This window comes from Priceomyces carsonii (assembly GCF_900007245.1).
Source record: "Priceomyces carsonii strain CBS4050 genome assembly, scaffold: Debaryomyces_carsonii_scaffold_3, whole genome shotgun sequence".
Lineage (NCBI taxonomy): Eukaryota > Fungi > Ascomycota > Pichiomycetes > Serinales > Debaryomycetaceae > Priceomyces > Priceomyces carsonii.
The window spans coordinates 318,133-337,778 of NW_026946676.1; the positions used below are offsets into that span (position 1 = coordinate 318,133).

Genomic DNA, 19,646 nt, shown 5'->3' on the forward strand with positions numbered 1-19,646 from the left:
ATGTATAGTGTGCTACTATTTAGAATCCCTAATAGAATGTTATATTCTATTTGTGGGCTTAACTCGCGCTTATATACTTTTGCAACACTGTTTCAGAGCTGTTTTGCAACACTCCTTCACATTGTATATACTTATAAGACTGATCCCTTACAAATTCAGAAATTCTCCGATATAGTGTAACGGCTAGCACGGTTCGCTTTCACCGAGCAGACCCGGGTTCGACTCCCGGTATCGGAAGTGGTTTTTTCCTGAATTTTTTTGTTTTCTCGTATGGCACGTTAAAGGCTTTCAACCAACGAGCATATCTCACCTTTCACACGACTATCAAAACAGCATCTTCATCTATAACAACCGTTAAGCACTTTTATATTTCCTACTACTCCCGAAGGCACGTAAACATTTACATTTCTATTCTTGAAAGAGTTTCACCTATCTTATGTCGACAAAGAAATCTGCTTTGTCGTCTTCGACTGTGCTCTATGTTGGGCAACTTCCTTATGATTGGGATGAGCAAATAATTAAATCGGTTGTTTGTGGGTCTGGAAATATTGTAGATGTCAGATTAGGATATGACTACGCTGGTAAAAACAAGGGTTTTTGTTTTGTCGAATATCAAAGTCCTCAAGAAGCTCAGAAAGCATTAAGGTTATTAGACCAAGTCAAGTTATTGAATCCTGCTACACCAGGGCAAATCAAAAAATTACGAATAGAATTATCAAAAGAAGGATTAAGATCAAATGCTACGTCCGAGCACAAATCAATCATGAGGCTAGACAGAAATATGCTCCCTCCTTACGTCCAATTGCCTCAAGAGATGGTATACAATGGTCCTCCTCTTCCAAACCATAGCTTTGTTCTGCCTCCACCCAATATTCATCAATTTAATACTGATCAGCTTCAGCAGCAAATAATGAATAACCCAATTCCTTCTTCAGTACCTCAATTACCATCTAATATAGCAAATGCAACAAAAGTTCTACCGCAGCCTCAAAATTTACCCTTTGCAATTCCTGATAAGATCAATGAAACATTGAGCAATATTCCTCCGGTGAAGTTAATGGAGTTTATATCTAACTTGAAAGGTATCTTAAATGGTCCTAATTCGTCAAGGGCGATAGATGTTTTTCAAGTTTCACCTCAGTTGGCCCCTGCTGCTGCACAGGCCTTATTGTTAATGGGGTTTATTGACGAAGAGGTCATAAGCGATTCAATGAAAAACCCTGGAACTGGTACCCCTCAACAACAGCAATCTCAACCACATCTTCCACCTATCCCTCCAACGAATAATCCTTACGGTCAGCCCATGATGCAACCACAAAATATGGGAAAATGGCTGCATTTACCACCTAGCACCCAGGCAAAACTTGCAGTCATGTCTCCCGGGCAAGCAGACTTGATTGCTCAGGTGTTGTCTCTACCAGCGGATCAGATCAGTTCATTACCACCTGACAAGCAGGCCATGGTTATAAATTTAAGAGCGCAATACCTATAGAAATCAAATAAGCAACTAGTCACACATAATATATATCTATATATATTTACTACATATTACAATGAACCACTTGGAACGGTAGAAAATTTAGAGAACAAACTTCTTTGGAAAGGGTTAATACATTTTCTATTCACTCGATCTTTATCATTATTAAATTCGTGCTACTTAGTCAAAGTATTCAAGTGTGTATTTTCGAAGACGTTCTATACCGGACACACACACATTATTTTTACTGAAGTTCCGTCATTAATAATTAAATAAACGTTAGATCTGTAGTGATGGATTCGCCAGATAGGAGACCTAACTTTTTGGGGACGACTATCATCGATGTTGATATTGATGGAGCAAATAATAATACAGATTTGCCTGGTTGGTTACGAGATGTTCTCGATAGAGCATTAACAGCGAGTGGACTTCGGCTGACCAAAAAGCTGGCATCAAAAGAAGCAATCGAGAGCTTGGAAGAAGTACCCATATCGTCTCTTGATAGCAAAGAATGTCCCATCTGTTTTGAGCCATACGAGGAAGCGAAGGATCAAGTACCATGTGATCAGGATAAGCAAGTCAAAGACAAAGTCAAGTTGGCTAAGAACCAACAGATGATGGAGGAAAATTCTAGAGTAATAAAAGAGCTCAAGCAGAAATATGGTATTCATGGCTTACAGTCTCTAGAGACTGCAGTACAGTTCAACGATCCCTCGCTATTTCTTCCTGTAGACGAGGGCGCCTTAATATACTCAAGGTTCCCTCAAAGGAATTTATCAACTTTGGAAGAAGCAAACATGGAACAGATTTTACCTGGATATGGAACTGAATTTAAGGATAGAGACGCAACTTTGTCAGAAGTAGAGGAAGAGCGGCACATCCCTGTCAAGATGCCTTGTAATCATGTCTTCGGCAAAACTTGTCTTATCGCATGGTTAAAAAATGATGTGAGTTGTCCCTTGTGCCGCCAAGAGGTATCAGCGTCTAGAGATTCGGACCCTAAAACTGCTAGGTTAAATGATATCCGAAATAACAGTTTTTATAATTTTAATGCCGATAGAGAAGCTGTGGTTGACCACATGATGAATCATTCTACAGACGTATTCAATCCTTTTAGGCGCCCATTTAATCCTTCGGTTACACCTTTAACAGACTCCTTTATGCATCAAGATTGGGTCACATCTTATAATATGAATAGCCCACTAAGAACTGACAACAGAGATCCAAATTTAGTCCTTCCGAAACGTTTTCCATTTCCGGAAACAGGATTTCACCCATTTCCCTTTCCCAGAAGAAGCAGAGTGAGAGATTTAAGAAGAGAGACCAGAAGGACAGACCTCAATGGGACCAACGGGCGCCAAAGCAATGACATAGAATCAGCAAATGACGAAGATGTTTCATCGAATACCACACCTTTAATGGCCACACGTAGAGAACAAGAGGCGACGCCTACGATCCAATTGCAGGCAGGTGATGCCAACGACACTCGAGACAATAGTACTGACGGCTCGCCTGCGAGCTCAATTGGAGGTACAGGAGGACCCGAAAGATCCAGACGTAATTTTCCTTCAAACGGGAGATCTCATCCCTATTCTAGACCATATCAGGAAGAATAGTCCCTTATAGTCATAACGTCTTTCAATAGATGCCTGCAATTATTTTAATGTAGCAATTAAGCTTCCGATTTTTCCCCTATCTTAGTAGCACTCTATTATCTGATGAGACCACATTGCCAACATAGTGCAACATCTTTTACATCATAGGAGTAAAGTAAAAGCAAGATTACCTGGGCAACAGCTAATAGTCGTGCACTGAACTTCACTTACCACATAGAGTAGCAATTATTTCTGGCAAATTGCTTAACATTTCTATGGAGTTCGATTTATCTGCGGCCGCAATCTAATGATTGCTGTAGAAGGTGCACATAATGACCTGTGATGACACCACTAAAATCGTTACTTTAGTAGTATATAAGGTTCGAATAGACGCTTTAGACCATGTTAAGCAATTATATTATCGATAAATTCATACTGCATTGAAAATGACTTCAAGAATAGCTATTCAATCTGTTAAAGCATTAAGAACTCCAACTAGTTACAGAAATGTTGCGGTTGTATCAAGAATCCCTGTTGCCAACTATTCAATTGTAGGAAAGACAAAAGATGTGTTACTGAAAGCAAATAAGAAGATTGGGGAAGCTGCTGCTGAAGGTATAAATAAAGCTGAAAAGGTGACGCCTAGTGGATCTGCAACCGAAAAAGTAGCAGGTGCTGCTGATACCGTTAACAAGAAGAGCGGAAAAGTTTTGGCAGACGGCATTGACAAGGTTGATGCTCTTGCAACAAAGGAGAGGCGTCGTGTAGAAAAGAACACGAAAGGCTACAAGGATTTACAGGACAAGGGTTCTAAAGCTGAGATTGAGCAAAACCGTCCGGATGATTTCTATTGAGGACTTAAATACATAACTAAATAATTCAGGTAATGTGAATTCTACGAAACATGATTATTATTATAATTTGATTGAAATAATCACCGTAGTTGTAGTCATAAGAATTAAAGATAAATTATACTACCGCCATGGAATGCTATAAAGGACCATACACTTAACCAGAAAACTTCTGGAACTCTTCGACACTTAATGGGGGGTTTGAATCAGCAACCTGATGCTGAGGTATAGCAGGACTCTGCTCGATGGCCAGAGGCTCTTTCGTTTTCGTTTGTAGTTTCCTGTTGATGATATTGAGGTAATTCAGAGGAACATAACCCACCTTTCCCAGTCTAGATCTTACCTTCCACCATTTGCTTTCGTTTCCTGACGGATCCAATTTTGATAATATAGCCACCAATTCATTAGGCTTCAACTCAATTTCGATGTTGGGGTTCTCGGGGTTGAATTCATATAGAGCTTTTGCAAACTGCAAGTTAGCGGGGTCTATTGGGCCCGGCATTGCATGCTGGCCCAAAATTTGCTGCTTTCGCTGCTGTTGTTCATTAATTTTTTGAATGGCTTTACTGAGTAAATAAGGGAATCCTATCGATGCAGCCAAAAACAATAGTAAAGGTTTGAAAGATATTCTCCCTTTGGTTCCATTTTGTTGTTTCTTAATACTATCTTCTATTTTTTTCTGCTTTTTCTCAAATTTAGAAAATTCGTTAAGATTAAGGCCATAGTTATACGTTTGCCCTGTTATTTTATAGAAGATCTTTTTCACAAATTTAATTAATGCAAATATACCTAATAAGGAACCCAAAGCATTCTTGAGATTACCGAACTGTTCTGCTAATGACACCATAGTAAAAAATGATGAATGTGTAGCCATGTAAGTCGCTTCTAACATTTGGGCAAAACCACCCACTGCTCCTATTATTGATTCAATGAGCTGAAAGGTGGCCTGAGTACCTTCAGCCAATCCACCCATTTGCCCACCAGGTTGATTATACATTCCAGACCCATAACCACCCATTCCGTACATGCTCGAACCATAACCGCCCATACCACCCATACCATACATACCTGAGCCATAGCTCCCACCATACATGCCAGAGCCATATCCACCACCATACATAGACGAGCCAAGTCCACCACCATACATAGACGAGCCAAGTCCACCATACCTCGAGCCGTAGTTTGAACCATAACCAGAACCATATCCACCTGAAGTTCCATATGGTGATGCATTTGATGCCGATGAAATATCTGATGTTAATGAAGTTGGCCTATCAGGCAAACTTGTTGCTGCAGCTGATGTATTCATGTTTGTTGTAGCGGGGTTGTTCAATTGAGTTGAAGAATTTGACGCCCCGATAGGTGGATCTGATGTGCCACCAGACATAGCAGCAGACGACGTACCAGACGAGACTTCCCAAGGCTTTGTTCTTGGAGCCGACATCTCACAAACAAAACTTTCGAAATATTATAATGATGTTTTTGATCAGTAATTAAGATGGATTGTCTATTACTTTTTTCTACCCAAAGAGCGAGGTAAAAATACAAATTGCACGTGAAAATTATAGAAAGGCATTTTTTGATTTATACAGCAGAGATTGCCCTAGGAAAATTTACATCTGTCAGAATGTATCATTAAAGCATATATTCATACAGATGAAGGTATAATTGCTAATATCAAGGCGTTTCAAAGTTCAATTTAACTTTAGTAAATATCTATCTATTATGCTAAATTATAGCTTGACTCTAAGGTAGTGGCTCTGATGAACTACTTAAACGATTTAAATGCAAGTAAACATCAGTGCCATAACCTTCCATCGAAATGAGCTTCAAATCACCTCCAAAATATTGCGCATACAATCTTGAGATTGGTAAGCCATACCCAAACCCAGCCATAGGTGCCTTGAAAGAATTCTGATCAGAATCTATTATTGGAGTTTTACTAACTGTAGTGTACAAATATGTCCATATTAACGGAATTTCACTTCTAGGAATTCCTCCACCTTCATCGCTTATCTTGATGGCAATATCTTCATGACCCTCGGATATTATGACTTTTATAGGTGGGAAGTCTAAATCGTTTAAATCAATTTGATCTGCCTTCAAATTGGGATTCTCTTCCATCATTTTAGCTTTTAAAAGTGGAGTATGGAATTCAATAGTTGCACGTAATGAATTTTTCAAAGTTTCGAATAACATATGAATCAAATGACCAGGAACATACATAAAACTCACATTATCTTCGGGAGCAATTAATTGAACTTCTGGCCCATCAAGCAACCCGTAAAATTCTTCGCAAACATACTTAGCTGTCTCAATAGCATCTTCAGCAATCTCCCTTACATTACAATCGGTACAAATGACTCCAACATAGCTTGTTTTTTTAGGACTAGATTTACCTGAGCCATTGAAAAAGGATGAAATTCTTTGTTTTGTAGGAGAGGTCTGAGCCATATTAAGAGCAATATGTTGACCAATCAACATCCTTATGCCAATTCTTGACATGTAAAATCTATCCAAAAAGTTTTGAACAGCCGAATTGACAAAGATGCTCAGATTTTCAGATTTCCATTCTTGTACTCCTTGAGCCATGGTCGCAACCGTCGCATCATGTCGTTTCTTAATTTTCGTGAGTGTATCGCAGACTAGCTTATTATAGTCATATACTTCTTTGGGCCAAACAATATTCGTAGGACATGGAGTATAGTATGTTTTGCCATAAGTTGGTGACTCAGACTTCGAAGTTCGTGAGTTCAGATGATGAGACTGTCGTAACACTATTCCATCATCACTAAACAAATTGTTTACAGCAGGATTAGAGACTTCTTCATTAGCAACATTTTGGGTATCGTCTACTTCTTCGGAATATCTATTGCCACTCTCTTCTCCTTTATTTGTTTTCGATGCATCATTTCCTGATGCCAATAATTCTTTTAATTTTGGAGAAACTTCAGGTTTCGGAAGTTCAGTTAATTCCTGGAAAGATTGGGCATACCAATTTTTGACCTTAATTGTGGAAGGCATTTTGCTCAATCCCAAAGGCGCATTATCCAAGTCTTTTACTTTAAGTGCTAGTCTTATTGGTAATTCTTCTACAATAAACTGAGAAGCTAAAAAAATTGAGCCTGGACTTGGATTTGGTCCAAACTGAACCATTTGTCTCAACGAAATTGATGTTTGTGGGTACAAAGCATACTTGTATATTTTATCACGTAGCGCTTTCGTGAGTTCCCAGCCCGTTCCCATCGCAAATGTCTATGTGAAATCTGCAAGCTCGTATTACGGATATCTTTCCTTTATTTTACTCAACAGTATGTTGTATGACAATGTCTAAGTGTTTATAATTTGTAGCTAGCCTTCTCGAAGTATTGAGATATCCAGAATATCCTCTATCCTATTTGATTATGACTTTCCTAATTCAATTATCATGTAGTTCCCCAGATTATAAGACATAAAGTGTCAGAGACTAGGCACTAGTCGAGAAATTACACAAACAGGGTCAGCAAATACTTAGGAAAAAGCTCGGTCCTACGGTAATAGAAGTAAATCAGGTGGAGTAAGCCACCGATTTTTTTAACGTGTTCCGCCCGACTACAGTGAATCGGTCGGTAAGAATGGCGACGTCAGGTGCAAACTCAAGCGAAGAATTAGTGACCTTGATAACAAGATTACAACTGTTCTTCCTCGGATGATGGAAGATATTAGTCGACCTCACATTCTATAATTGATGAGAAAAGGAAATAATTTGTCAAAGAGAAACTTTATGTCTCAAGCTGTTGTACGTGTATTTCGATATTTGTGAGTTTTTCATTCATAAAGGAGGTTCAAAGAGAGCCCAGGAGCATAACTTCGGTCCCACGGGAGTGTTTCTATAGCGTCCGAGAGCCGGGGCACAGGTCATCAGAAAAGCACTTCCGCTGGTCCCTTGCCCCGTGTTTAAAACATGACTCAATAAAATTACAACTCTCGGATTGTCGGACACCCTCAAAACTAGGACATTACATTGAAATTGCCGACACCTCATTATAACATTTTTAGATGATACCAGTATAGGAGTAATGTATTTATCGCATAGTGCACTTTAGAGAAACAGATCATTTGTAGTAGCCAATTGATCTGTCTTCCTTATTGCCTTTGTTTGCTCGTGTCAATTGTGCAGAATTTTTTCTCAATTTATTATTGGCCATCATCCCTATTGAGTTATGGAAGGAGCAATGATCTACCCAATTCTTTATCTTGACTATTGTTTTTGTACTTTGTGACATCATTTTTGAGTGTGGTCTCAAAAATAAAGCGAAGTTTGTTTCGGTCAAACGGTCCCTCGCAAACCCGCAGCCCCGATGACTCAATACTACATGTTAAATTTTTTTTATGGAGTGAGTAATGCAGCCGGACACACGGGTCCGGGGTAAAATCTCGAAATATATAAGAAAGATCTGGGGTCCTCCATGATAACTTGTGTTTAAAGGAACATCATACTCTTCTGAAGTTAATAAAATTAATTATCCTTGTTCAGTTTTAACTTTAAGTTACAGCATCCATTCAAGCTTCAGAACAAAAGCAATAAGGTCATAAAAAAGGAGAACCATAAATAAGAATACAAGAATAAATCAAATAATTAAATTTATCAAAGATGTCGGCAGCAAAACAATTTTTCAGTATTTCAACCTATAAGACAGCAGCAAGATGCTGGATACCAGTAAACCAAGCCTTGAGGGCAAATGGGAGCGCCAACTTGAGATTCTATTCTTCCCAAAACATCAACGTTAAGCATCGTGAATCATCAAATGGCGCTAATGACGCTACTTCTGGTTCATCTGATGAAACATTTCATCCCACTGTGTTTTCTTCTGACGAAGTACACACTGCTGGTCCAGTTAACAAAGCATAAGTCATCTAATTGCATCACTTACGAAGCTTATCTTCAGAAATTTACTTCTATTATTTATTTAACTGTGCCAGTCTGTATGTTATATCCATTCTATGACAATGCTACGATTCATGATTAAAAATGGTGCAATAAATTATGTAGTAAGTGAGAATATGCTCGACTTCTCACGAACGTTGTTATATCTCCACTTATACTTTCGGTTTCTCTCTCAATTCTAGTCCTACCACGCCTGCAATATTAATCAAAGGCAATCAATCTATTGAGGAGATTTCCATGAAAAATGAGGGAAAGGAGAGGAAGTTCTCCCTTCCAAAATTTTACAAAAGAAAGCACCCTTCCCTTCGTACTTATCGCATATATATTTCCAAATCTGACACAAATTGAGACAAAGAATCTGTTCTAAACAGTGGTTTTTATTCCAATTATTATAATCGCGAAAGAATACGGATAGAAAATCGATTACTCGAAGTGTGGATTTTAAATACTTTTCTTATAACAGCAATGTCATCAATCAAGATTGCTTGTGGTCAACTATGTTCGTCTTCTAATTTGCTCCATAATGCAAGAGTTGTCAAGAAATTGATCCATAAGGCTGTCAAAGAGAATGTGAAAGTGTTGTTCTTACCTGAAGCATCAGACTATATCTCAAGAGATGCCAAACACTCTATGCAACTTGCACAATCTGTCCACAAAAACTTTATATCTTTAGTTCAAACTGAAATTAGATCTATTTATCTAAAGTCATCTGGTGACACTGATGATAAGGGATTATTTGTGGCAGTAGGAGTACACGAGCCTTCGCAATCTCAGAGTCCTACTGGAGATTTGAAAAAGGTCCGAAATAATCAATTGTGGATCGATAATAAAGGTGAGATACTTCAGACATACCAAAAGATTCATCTTTTTGACGTCAATATTAAGGATGGGCCCATCTTAAAAGAGTCAAATTCAGTAGAACCAGGAAATTCGGTTTTGAAACCTTTCCAAGTCAACAGTACTTCATATGCTAACTTCAGCATTGGATTTGCAATTTGCTATGATATCAGATTTCCAGAATTAGGTATTAAACTTAGAAAACTAGGTGCAAATATAATAACTTATCCCTCTGCGTTCACCGTCAAGACTGGGGAGAGTCACTGGAAGGAACTAGGGAAGGCTAGAGCACTTGACACACAATGTTATGTCGTTATGGCGGCACAATGTGGAGAACATGATACTGCCGCTGATTTGGAAACCCCACCAGAACAACTCAAAAAAAGAGTAAGCTATGGAGAATCTATCATAATAAGTCCATGGGGTGAGGTTTTGTCGGAATGCAAAAAATATTCGGACACTTTAGAGCTTGACGAAGAAGGCGATTACTATGAGCTATGCTTTGCTGATTTAGATCTAGACTCTCTCGATGCAATTAGGACAAATATGCCATTGCTTGAGCATAGAAGAGAAGATATATTTGGAGAGATGTAAGAAAACTCACTAATAATATTATTCTCATTCGGTTTGCTTGTGTCGTCACTTGGAGTTATAAACTCCCTCATATCAGCTATTAGAAATAGGTATTAGCATTGGGTGCGAGAAGTGAAGAGAAAGTTGCGGTCGAGTGTACGTCTATGATAATATGTAATACGATTTGAGACTCGATTCTTCGTGTGACTTGAAGGTATCAGGAATTGATATAAGCAGTAAATATGACGAAAAAAACTCCATATATTCAGTTTTGATAATTGAACTCTTTTGCAATCTAAGGAATCGTATATAAGTAGTAACATTAAGACATCACAGTTTGTAAACTTCTCACAACCTTCGAAACCAAATTTATGTAGCAGATACGTGACACCTCATTGACTGTGTATATCTGAAGTTTAGGAACAATCTCACTTTTATAATTAGAGAACTCAGTATTGACTGCAAATGTATTCTAGCACAAATAATTTAAATATATGTATTCAACGTGTCTATAAAACCTTCCCTGACATACCATACTGAAAAATTATGAGAGTTAGTTTAGCTGTTCATTCTTTTTCAAAACTAGTAAGGCTAAACACATAAAGAGAAGCTCAAAGCAGATCAATCTTTATGCTTTCATAGCTTGAAGTTCGGGCTGCAAAAGCACGTAAGAGCCGCATGAGTCATAAACTGATGTTTAAATAAATTACTTATCAAATAAAGCACACGAAAGTTTATTGTAGCTTATGGAGGCATGACGTGAATTGCTATAACCTTCTGGGTCTGAGATGTGGCTCCTTTGACTAGAACTTATCAAACAACGTATGCGCGTAGCGAACAGATCTGCCACAGTCAGGTCTGACAGCATCTTATCGATAAACACAGAGAAACTCAAAAGCTAATTTATCGCTCGAAGAAGAGAAGGAATAATAATGATTTTCATCGAGTTAATCGGCTTCATTTTTTGACAAGCATTCTTATTCATTGTCCCCGTGACATCCCAATGACAACTGATAGTCTTTGTAAACATCGCGAGATGCATAGAGTCTAGAAAAGACACAGCAACGATACAATGATTGTGCTATCTGAATAAAAGAACTTCTTTTTGATTTGAGCACATGAGCTTATCATTCTAGAATAGCATCTTCCCTCTATCCGACAGTCCAATCTCCTATCATAGATTTTAACAGGCACATAATGAGATTTCCTCAAGTGCGCAAATTTCAATGGCTCAAGACACTCCCATAGCACTGATATGCCACAAAAAGAGGTTGACTCTGATTACATATTTATCTTGACTTCTTATCTTGTGTTTACTTTTTTTCGCCACTCTATTTCGTAGGTGCAGACTCACGGACGTGCGACATAGGGTGCAGATTACCCCCCAATGCAGCCAGCAGGATAGCCACCAGAATACGTTTTCTCCTCAAGCATCTCTTACTTTATAAAATCAGATATACACAAATATATCGAGTTCCCCTCCATTTCACCGATGGACTCCTCACTTCTGACCAACATTTGTCTTGCATTTGACATCTGTTTCACGGCTGGCGCGAAACACTGCATACAATAATTTCTTTTTTTAAAAGCTTGAGGTTAGTCTGTCTATCTCTCCTAGGTTCCACGTTCATAGAATTGATAAGGTGTTGGTTACTGTGGATACTATCGTACTCTTTCTTTTGATAGTGATTTGATAAAGCAATTCGGATGTCCTGGATGTCGTTTTTACTTTTGCACAGCCGGCGTCTTATGCAGACTACGCCGCATTTCTGTGGTCCGCACTGACCCCCTGTCGTCGGTGCACATGTGTTGACAGGCTGGCAAAAATCGAGACCCAAGATTACATGATTACAAGATTAACTGCATTGCTAGCAATAACAACGTAGCCACCTGATGACTCAGGCCCTCGCATCCTTAGCATAGCCAAATTAGGTTCTAGTCTACCCCCTATATTGCTTGATTTTGTATGAGCATGCAGCGGCAACTTTGCTCGTTGGGTTTCGGGGCGGAGATTCTTCTCAACGGAATAACTGTAAGCGAACTAATTTTCCCTAGGGTGTACAAATAAATAGTTGCGAAAATATCCCCTCTTCTATACGAGCGTAAATACTAATACTATATAAGATAAGGGACAATCAGCTGTTTTATTTACCACTATTAGGATAGAGGAACCTTGAACTTTAGCTATTGATATCTGAATAGCAACAGAGTTCGGCTGTTAGAGATAGCTCATACGCGTGCGATCTTTGTTACGACTTTGCAGCAGATAAAGGCAGATTCCTGTGATTCGAAAAAGCAGAGCATTTGACACCACAAAGAAAAGGACTGGAAATTTTTCAATGCTTAAATCATTTTTGAGAACAGTTAATAGCGCCACCAGATCATCTGGAGGAGTCCTGTCCCCTAATCCCATTACCATTTACCATCAGACAAATTCTCATGCGTCAGCCCAATTATTGAGTAAATTACATGCCTATAGTATGTTGCCAAGCACACTGAACAAGTATGATCAGTACCTGGATGTTCAGACGCAACCTTTTAAGTTTCAAGTTAACATTAAGATCAACAAGGGCTTAAGCTACCAGGACTATTTATTCATCATGAATGAGTGTCTGGATATCCATCCAGACAACAAGCAAATACTTCAGAGATTGATGAAATTGAATAAATCATACGACATGAATGTTTTAAGTAGAGAATCTTTTGAGAAGTTACTGCAAGGCATTACACTGTCTGAACCGTTGGTGATTGATTATAAGAACAATTTGATTGCCAATGATGAAAAGACTTTTGATAGAATAATGGCTAACTATTTAAGTTGCGGAATCCAACATTCCTACAACGTGAATAATTTGAATCCTACTGGTAGGACCACAAGTTCTCAAATGCATGAAGTTCATCCTCATGTGGCAGAATTTGCAGATTTGTTTTAAGTAACAGTTCTTGCTTGTTTTCAGGGCAGTTTATAGATTAATTTTACATTGAAGTCATTATCAAATGGCTGGGTTAACGATATGGCTATACTATTTAATATGCGTATCAATTATATATTCTTCAATAATATGGAGAGAAATAATTAAATTTGTGGTGATTTACGCCACGTTGTAACACTTCTGAATTGATCAGCTACCAAAAAATTAACTTATGCTATCCCCATCCTCTTCGCAACATACTCTTGAGCTAATACACCAAAGCTAAGACTCAAGCCATCCTTGATCCAGCTTTTCACCCATTCACTTGGATCTACATCATCAAAATCAGAGGATCCTTCAAAGTCTCCAGCCAACCATTTAGACCATCTATAAGGAAAAGGTTGTGATTTTGTTATCAAGGTAATGTTATTCGTCACATCCTTTAGGATCAAGGTAAATGCAAACGAGTCAGAGTTATTGGCCTCGATTATCATGGGGCCCTCAGAAGTAGCAGCTTTTTGATCATCCTGAGATACCTTACTGCTGATCGGTTGGATTGAGATAAATATATTTGACTTATTGATCTTATCTAGTTCATTTGCTGAAGATTCCTTGGATTGCGACTCTTCTTGGTCCTTCGTAATTTTTTGATAGTCCTTGACGGCTGAGTCCAAATTTGCAGCACAAAGTTTTTCTCCATCAATGATCTTGCCATGAAACATATTCAATTCAATTCTGGCTGTTTCAGATATCATTTGCCTATGATTAAAATTATTGACTGACACTCTTATGCCACCTTCAACTTGATCCATAACTAGGTTAAATTTATCAGAACACAAATTACTCAAATAGCTCATGTTGTCCAAATCATTTATTAATAAAATATTCAATAGTTCGTCATCGTCATCAATTAATCCTTGCTTAATTTGCTGTGACATATTCAAGAGAATAGAATTTAAGCGAGTTGAAATTACTTCGAATTGCTCTTCAAAACCTTCAGACTCGCTCAAGATTTTTTGCCTTTGTTGATTCAATTGATTGGTCGTACTTGATGCTATTTGATAAGTCTGTTCACTTATATGATGTGCATTCGACGTGAAGGTACCCCAGAGTGAAGATACCTTGGAAGAGCCTTCGCTCTGCCACCATGAAGAAATGGAACCAATTGGGTCAATGTTTAGTTCATCATTTGCGGATTGTAATTCGTGCTCTTCTTTAGTAGTAGCCCTATCACTCACTTCTGCTTCACCAGTCACCTCTTGGTTCGTTTCTGTGTTATCGTTTAGATTTGGTGTTTTTTCATTTAAGTCCTTCTCTTGTTTCTTTTTTGGTTCAAATTTTGTCTTAGCTACCATGGGTGTTGAAGCTTTTGATTTATCATGATTCTCTAGCTCGTCCAAGAAGTCTAATAAGTCTTCCTGATTACCCACTTTCTTCTCCCCATTTGGAGGCTGCGGTGTATTCGACTTAGAGTCTGGTAATGAATTGATGAAGTCTAGTACATCGTCGGTATCGGTATTAGACGACATATTTTTTTTAATATCTGTCTTAAATTTAGTGGTTGTTATTTTAATACGTAAATGTAAAATTAACCCAGTCACACTTTTTACATATTTGCTCGAAATCAAAAATGGCCAACTTAAGGTATTTTAGTTTGTCTCATCAGCAAAACGAAAAATTAAAATGCATCCTCAGCTAGACAGAAATAGGTTTCAACCATGTGAAAAGCTTATGGATGCTTTGGAGGATTGTCACAAGCAAGAATACGTGAAACAAGTGTTGGGAATGTGTAATTTCGAGAAGAATGAGCTTTCAAAATGCCTTCACTATACTAGAGTTGAAGATTCAAAAGACAGAATTAGGAGATCAAGAGAGAAGCAGAAGATTTTTGAAGCTAAGAGGAAACAAAATGAAGAGGAAATATACGGCAAGAATAACTACTTAAAGGAAATAGTCGACAGAGATGCTCAAAAACTTTCTGAAAAGTCCAAGTGAGTGAGTGAGTGATACCCAGAAGATTATGTAAATAGATTTGAAAGTTTCATCAGTATCTAATTTTATTATTGATGTAGCTATATATGAGCCTCATTTTTAATGCTTAAGCAACGATTACGAAATACTAGTCTTGACGAGTTCTCAAAACTCTCCTCAAAATCTTATCCCCAGTAATGATATAGACAACAGCACCCCATCCGGACAATGGGTCTCTGTCAACGGCGTTCAACAAGGATTGGCTGATGGTTTCGAATAAATCTTCAGGCTCCAAGTTTGGTTCATAAAGAGATTCGCACATTCCATATAACTGATCTGTGGCTGTTCCGCTGACAATGAAATCTTTAGCAAAATCAATGCAGCCAATTGAGTCAAAACCACATATGAAAGGTTGGCTAGTTTTAGAGTCCAAACCCGCTACTATTGGACCCACAAAATAGGGTCCAAAACGTTTTTCATATAACGTAGAGCTTACCAAATTTGCTAATGTCTTTGGTTCAATCTGTCTTTCTTCACGTAGTTTATATAGATTTGATTTGTATCTGAATGTTTCCGAAAGTGTAGTCACATCAGTAGCTAAACCTGTTAAACCCAAAAATGTCTTGTCACTTATTTGAAATATCTTCTCGAATTGATTTGAGATACCAAGTGATTGAGATCCTAGACGTAGGTCACAAGCAATCCCTACACAGTTCTTACCTACCATAGCAACGGCTGAACCACCATTGATAGAACTTGGGTCAGACATCTTCCAATCTTACTGTAACTTCTATATGTTCCAACTAATGTAGATTTGATATATAAACGTTCAAAATTTCAGCAGAGCGAGTCAGCAGTAATCAATCAAGTAAGACTATCGAATATCAGTTTCTATGTCCCAATATAAATACAATCTCGAATAAACGATAAAATATACGAAAGTTGAGTGTTCGATGGTTCGTAATTACTATGTAATTTGCCTTCAGAGACCTCAGAGATAATATTGCACAAAACCGCAGCCACTCTTAGCACCCTACAATATTTCATAACGAAATGAATTTATTTAAAACACATATAAGAAGTAAGAAAGCTCTAAGTAGTTAGATATAAGTGGAGGAGTTCCCTTTACTTGAGATTTCGGTGTTGATATTAGTCGGTATTGATATTAGTTTTTTTGGGCTGTTCTTGGTCGTCTGGTTCATCCTCCTCTTTAATGGTGTTGGTACTGTAGCTATGTGAAAGGTCTTTTTGGCCATCAGCTGCCGGCGCAGACGACTGTAAGAGCTGATTGATAGGGCTCTCTGTATCTTTGTAGTTTGACAAAGTAAAAGTTTTTGGAGACTTGACTAAAGGAAAGGCAGAACTCGAAGTATCATTTGGAACTTGCTGACGAGCTAGCTCTGTTAAGTTTTGAATAGAACGAGACGATTGGAAAGTTGGAATGACATTCCCAACGTCTTTCATATTGATGAAGAGATTTCTAATTTCTGACTTTACTAATTTTGTCAACTCATCGCTATAATCTTCCAATTCGGGCTCTAAAGTTTCATCTTCATCAATACTTGTGACTTGCGATTCCTTGTCTTGTTGCTCCAAATCGAATCTTAGTTGCAAAGCAAAACCTAAAATGATTAGATAATTTTTATACTTATTTAATTCTTCTTTATATTCTGTCATCTTCAACTCATAATTGTTAAGAACCCTAGATAAATTCGAACAATTATAATCCTTCAAAGGAAATGATCTAACGAACTTCGTTCTCAAAAGAGTAAATTCGTGATACGATTTTTTCAAGTGATGGTAGTATTTCATAGTTTTGACAAACTGCTTCATCATACCAGCATGATTTGAGTATCCTCCCTGACTTTCACCTGTTACAAAATTACTCAAGTAAATACCTCTAGAAATAGGTTCCCACTTACCAATATGTTTCAATTTCTTGAATTGAGATTTATTGGCTATTAAACCTTCTAGATTTGTCCACCCATATTCAATAGATGATACACTTTCTTCGGATGCTGGAATCGCTGTGATTTTGGAGGCCCAGAAATTGCATGTATTTACAAATTCTAACGCAATTTCTTTCGTTCCCGCTTCGAATATGAATTTTTTTGCAGCTTTTTTTGACGTCTTTGGAAATGTTAACGACCAAAGAATGGCTTTCTTATTTGACGAATGCCCAATCAGGCTCTCCATTTGCGCAAATGTTGAGCACAAATTGTAATTTCCTACGTTGGCAGCATTTTTCAACCAGTTACCATCTCCCACCGCGTCTTCTTCTTCATCACTTATGTCGCCCAAAACAGACAATTGTTTTTGCCTAAACTTTTTGGTCTTTTGCTTATGTTTCTTGACAATTTTTGGGTCAAATGAATATAGTGATAATTCGCCTTTTGAAACAACAACAAAATTCTCGATGAACTTATTCAAGATTGAACTTGGTACCGCCGTTGACATACTTATGGCAGGATTGCTTTCCTTAACTGAAGATCTCAGGAAAAATGAAAAGAATCTACTGGCCCCTCTATTCGTTTGTGTCGAAGCGACAGAGGCAGAAGAAGATGTTGTCTCTCCATTGGCAATATTATCTTGCTGATCGTTGTGCAATATTTTCAATTTTAAAAGTCCTTCCTTCAAATAAGGAGACCCCAGAAGTTCTAAAGTCAAATCATAGTGATCTTGATAGTCATCAACATTGAAATCTTCCAACTGTTGTCTTGTATCATAAGAGTCATCAAAATCTATTCCTTCTATATTATTGGTGTCCATAGATAAGATGGAAAATGCCTCTGTGTTTGCGGTAGATGATGTTGAATCCTTTGATATGATAGAAGCTCTCGATGCTCTCTTGTTGAGAGATCCACTCAAATTTGATCTATTCGGAGCACCACGTAGATGATCCAATGATTGACGATTTTTAATTGTAAAATCTGGAGCCGCTACACTAGAAACGCGAGAGTAATTCGGGTTTTTAAAGAGCCTTGCCAGATTTTGATCTGAAGCTAAAGCCCTAGTGAAACCGACTCTGTTTCTGGAATTACTTCCGCTAACTGATGTGAACAGTGCAACACCAGATGCTCCTGATGGTACTCGTCTTATTTGTAAAGAAAACCTGCGATTATTTGCATCTGACCATATGGAGGAATTTGAAGGCTGCTTCGTCAATTCATGAGAATTTGCAACAGGATCTGCAGTTGAATGACTATCCCATTCAGCTATATCATTTGTGTAGTCTTTGGAATAGCGATTCAGCCTTGTATTTTCATCCGATTGTTTCAAATGAAGCTCAGTTTTTGCTAAATCATCATAATAAGAGCCAAGTTCTCTCTCAATTAAAACTTTTTCCTTAATGGACAACTTTTTCTGACTTTTAGGATTGTGCTTACTGAAAGTAGTGAAGGTATTTCTAATGTAATCCGGTTGAGATATCCTATTCTTTTTGCTAACTTCAGAATTGTGCAAAGCTGTGTTTAACAAAATCAAACTATAAATAATGATATAAATCTCCTCATGTTTCTTGGTAAAAAAAGCATTGGGATGTTGTTTGATATAAGATTGAGAAAACGCAGATAGGATTCGATCAATTTCTTGAGATTCACCTTTTAAATATAATTTTGAACATAGAATTCTTATTGATTTTAGCAAATTACGGTCCCATTTAAACATATCCATATAGTAGTTTCTAATGCTACTGCTTTCTTCATCATTTGATGCTAATAACTGTGTATATTCCTCCGGTCTTATGGACACAAACTCTTCATTGAATAATTTTCTTGCTATGTCCTTGCACTCCATATCACTGTTATCAGAGGAGTCAATTGGTGAATTGAGTGTTTCCTTTGATTCGTCATTCGTATTGATTTCGGTTACTGTATTAGCAGCTGATCTTACGCTGTTAGTAGCTTGCAGTTCTGAACCAGTGAGATCATTTTCGGCTTTCATTTTTTCATTCTCCTCTGACAAACTGGAAGATGAAGGTGGAGTAGAGCTCAGGGTTAAATTGGTATCCGTAGTAGTAATCGAAGTATCTTTTATTAGTGATTCATCACGATAAACAGAATCTACCTTTGGCGTGCTCTCAGCTGTTATCATGGTTTCCATTGTGTTTTGTGATGACATACTATATCTGAAACCTGTATCAGTTAAGGCTTATTGTTTTCAACCTGAGTTCCCTGTTTTTTTATTCTCATGTACTATACCTCTATAATTAAGTGTATATGTTTATCTCTTGAAGCAAATATTTCCCTCTATCTCTAAAAAATACCGCCTCTGAGCCAAATTTGAAGTCCTCTATAGTCACCTACTGGTAAGGATATCAAACTGAATAATATTTTCAAAACTATTATATAAGATCTAAACTTATGTAAATTATTATATAAATAAGGACTTTTCTATGTCGGTCTCGTCTCCTCTCGTCTCGTCTAAATTTTAGTGCTCCAGAGCTTGTTTAGTTATCAATATTCAAAAGCGCATGGGCGGGTAAACCCTTTGCTTCCGCCGTCT

General features: G+C 37.7%; 12 protein-coding genes across 12 annotated transcripts; 7 read left to right on the forward strand and 5 right to left on the reverse strand.

The window, feature by feature from the left end:
* Positions 1-436: 436 nt before the first annotated feature.
* On the forward strand, positions 437-1,492 carry PRCAT00002673001 (cleavage polyadenylation factor subunit; the record flags this gene model as incomplete). The annotated part of the gene is made up of 1 exon (XM_062952550.1): positions 437-1,492. One exon carries the CDS (start codon positions 437-439, stop codon positions 1,490-1,492), a length of 1,056 nt encoding a protein of 351 aa, XP_062809442.1.
* Positions 1,493-1,770: 278 nt separating this feature from the next.
* PRCAT00002674001 (uncharacterized protein) lies at positions 1,771-3,093 on the forward strand (the record flags this gene model as incomplete). The annotated part of the gene is made up of 1 exon (XM_062952551.1): positions 1,771-3,093. The coding sequence occupies one exon, from the start codon at positions 1,771-1,773 to the stop codon at positions 3,091-3,093; it is 1,323 nt and encodes a 440-aa protein (XP_062809443.1).
* Positions 3,094-3,518: 425 nt separating this feature from the next.
* On the forward strand, positions 3,519-3,926 carry PRCAT00002675001 (uncharacterized protein; the record flags this gene model as incomplete). The annotated part of the gene is made up of 1 exon (XM_062952552.1): positions 3,519-3,926. The coding sequence occupies one exon, from the start codon at positions 3,519-3,521 to the stop codon at positions 3,924-3,926; it is 408 nt and encodes a 135-aa protein (XP_062809444.1).
* Positions 3,927-4,080: 154 nt separating this feature from the next.
* PEX13 (peroxin) lies at positions 4,081-5,367 on the reverse strand (the record flags this gene model as incomplete). Its single annotated transcript, XM_062952553.1, has 1 exon — positions 4,081-5,367. One exon carries the CDS (start codon positions 5,365-5,367, stop codon positions 4,081-4,083), a length of 1,287 nt encoding a protein of 428 aa, XP_062809445.1.
* Positions 5,368-5,669: 302 nt separating this feature from the next.
* Positions 5,670-7,169, reverse strand: PDK2 (protein kinase; the record flags this gene model as incomplete). The annotated part of the gene is made up of 1 exon (XM_062952555.1): positions 5,670-7,169. The coding sequence occupies one exon, from the start codon at positions 7,167-7,169 to the stop codon at positions 5,670-5,672; it is 1,500 nt and encodes a 499-aa protein (XP_062809446.1).
* A 1,387-nt stretch (positions 7,170-8,556) lies between these two features.
* On the forward strand, positions 8,557-8,814 carry PRCAT00002678001 (uncharacterized protein; the record flags this gene model as incomplete). The annotated part of the gene is made up of 1 exon (XM_062952556.1): positions 8,557-8,814. The coding sequence occupies one exon, from the start codon at positions 8,557-8,559 to the stop codon at positions 8,812-8,814; it is 258 nt and encodes an 85-aa protein (XP_062809447.1).
* A 501-nt stretch (positions 8,815-9,315) lies between these two features.
* NIT2 (putative hydrolase) lies at positions 9,316-10,281 on the forward strand (the record flags this gene model as incomplete). Its single annotated transcript, XM_062952557.1, has 1 exon — positions 9,316-10,281. The coding sequence occupies one exon, from the start codon at positions 9,316-9,318 to the stop codon at positions 10,279-10,281; it is 966 nt and encodes a 321-aa protein (XP_062809448.1).
* Positions 10,282-12,599: 2,318 nt separating this feature from the next.
* PRCAT00002680001 (uncharacterized protein) lies at positions 12,600-13,193 on the forward strand (the record flags this gene model as incomplete). Its single annotated transcript, XM_062952558.1, has 1 exon — positions 12,600-13,193. One exon carries the CDS (start codon positions 12,600-12,602, stop codon positions 13,191-13,193), a length of 594 nt encoding a protein of 197 aa, XP_062809449.1.
* A 209-nt stretch (positions 13,194-13,402) lies between these two features.
* PRCAT00002681001 (uncharacterized protein) lies at positions 13,403-14,701 on the reverse strand (the record flags this gene model as incomplete). The annotated part of the gene is made up of 1 exon (XM_062952559.1): positions 13,403-14,701. One exon carries the CDS (start codon positions 14,699-14,701, stop codon positions 13,403-13,405), a length of 1,299 nt encoding a protein of 432 aa, XP_062809450.1.
* Positions 14,702-14,855: 154 nt separating this feature from the next.
* PRCAT00002682001 (uncharacterized protein) lies at positions 14,856-15,167 on the forward strand (the record flags this gene model as incomplete). The annotated part of the gene is made up of 1 exon (XM_062952560.1): positions 14,856-15,167. The coding sequence occupies one exon, from the start codon at positions 14,856-14,858 to the stop codon at positions 15,165-15,167; it is 312 nt and encodes a 103-aa protein (XP_062809451.1).
* Positions 15,168-15,291: 124 nt separating this feature from the next.
* Positions 15,292-15,912, reverse strand: PUP3 (proteasome core particle subunit beta 3; the record flags this gene model as incomplete). The annotated part of the gene is made up of 1 exon (XM_062952561.1): positions 15,292-15,912. The coding sequence occupies one exon, from the start codon at positions 15,910-15,912 to the stop codon at positions 15,292-15,294; it is 621 nt and encodes a 206-aa protein (XP_062809452.1).
* A 380-nt stretch (positions 15,913-16,292) lies between these two features.
* Positions 16,293-19,262, reverse strand: PRCAT00002684001 (Arf family guanine nucleotide exchange factor; the record flags this gene model as incomplete). Its single annotated transcript, XM_062952562.1, has 1 exon — positions 16,293-19,262. The coding sequence occupies one exon, from the start codon at positions 19,260-19,262 to the stop codon at positions 16,293-16,295; it is 2,970 nt and encodes a 989-aa protein (XP_062809453.1).
* Positions 19,263-19,646: the final 384 nt, after the last annotated feature.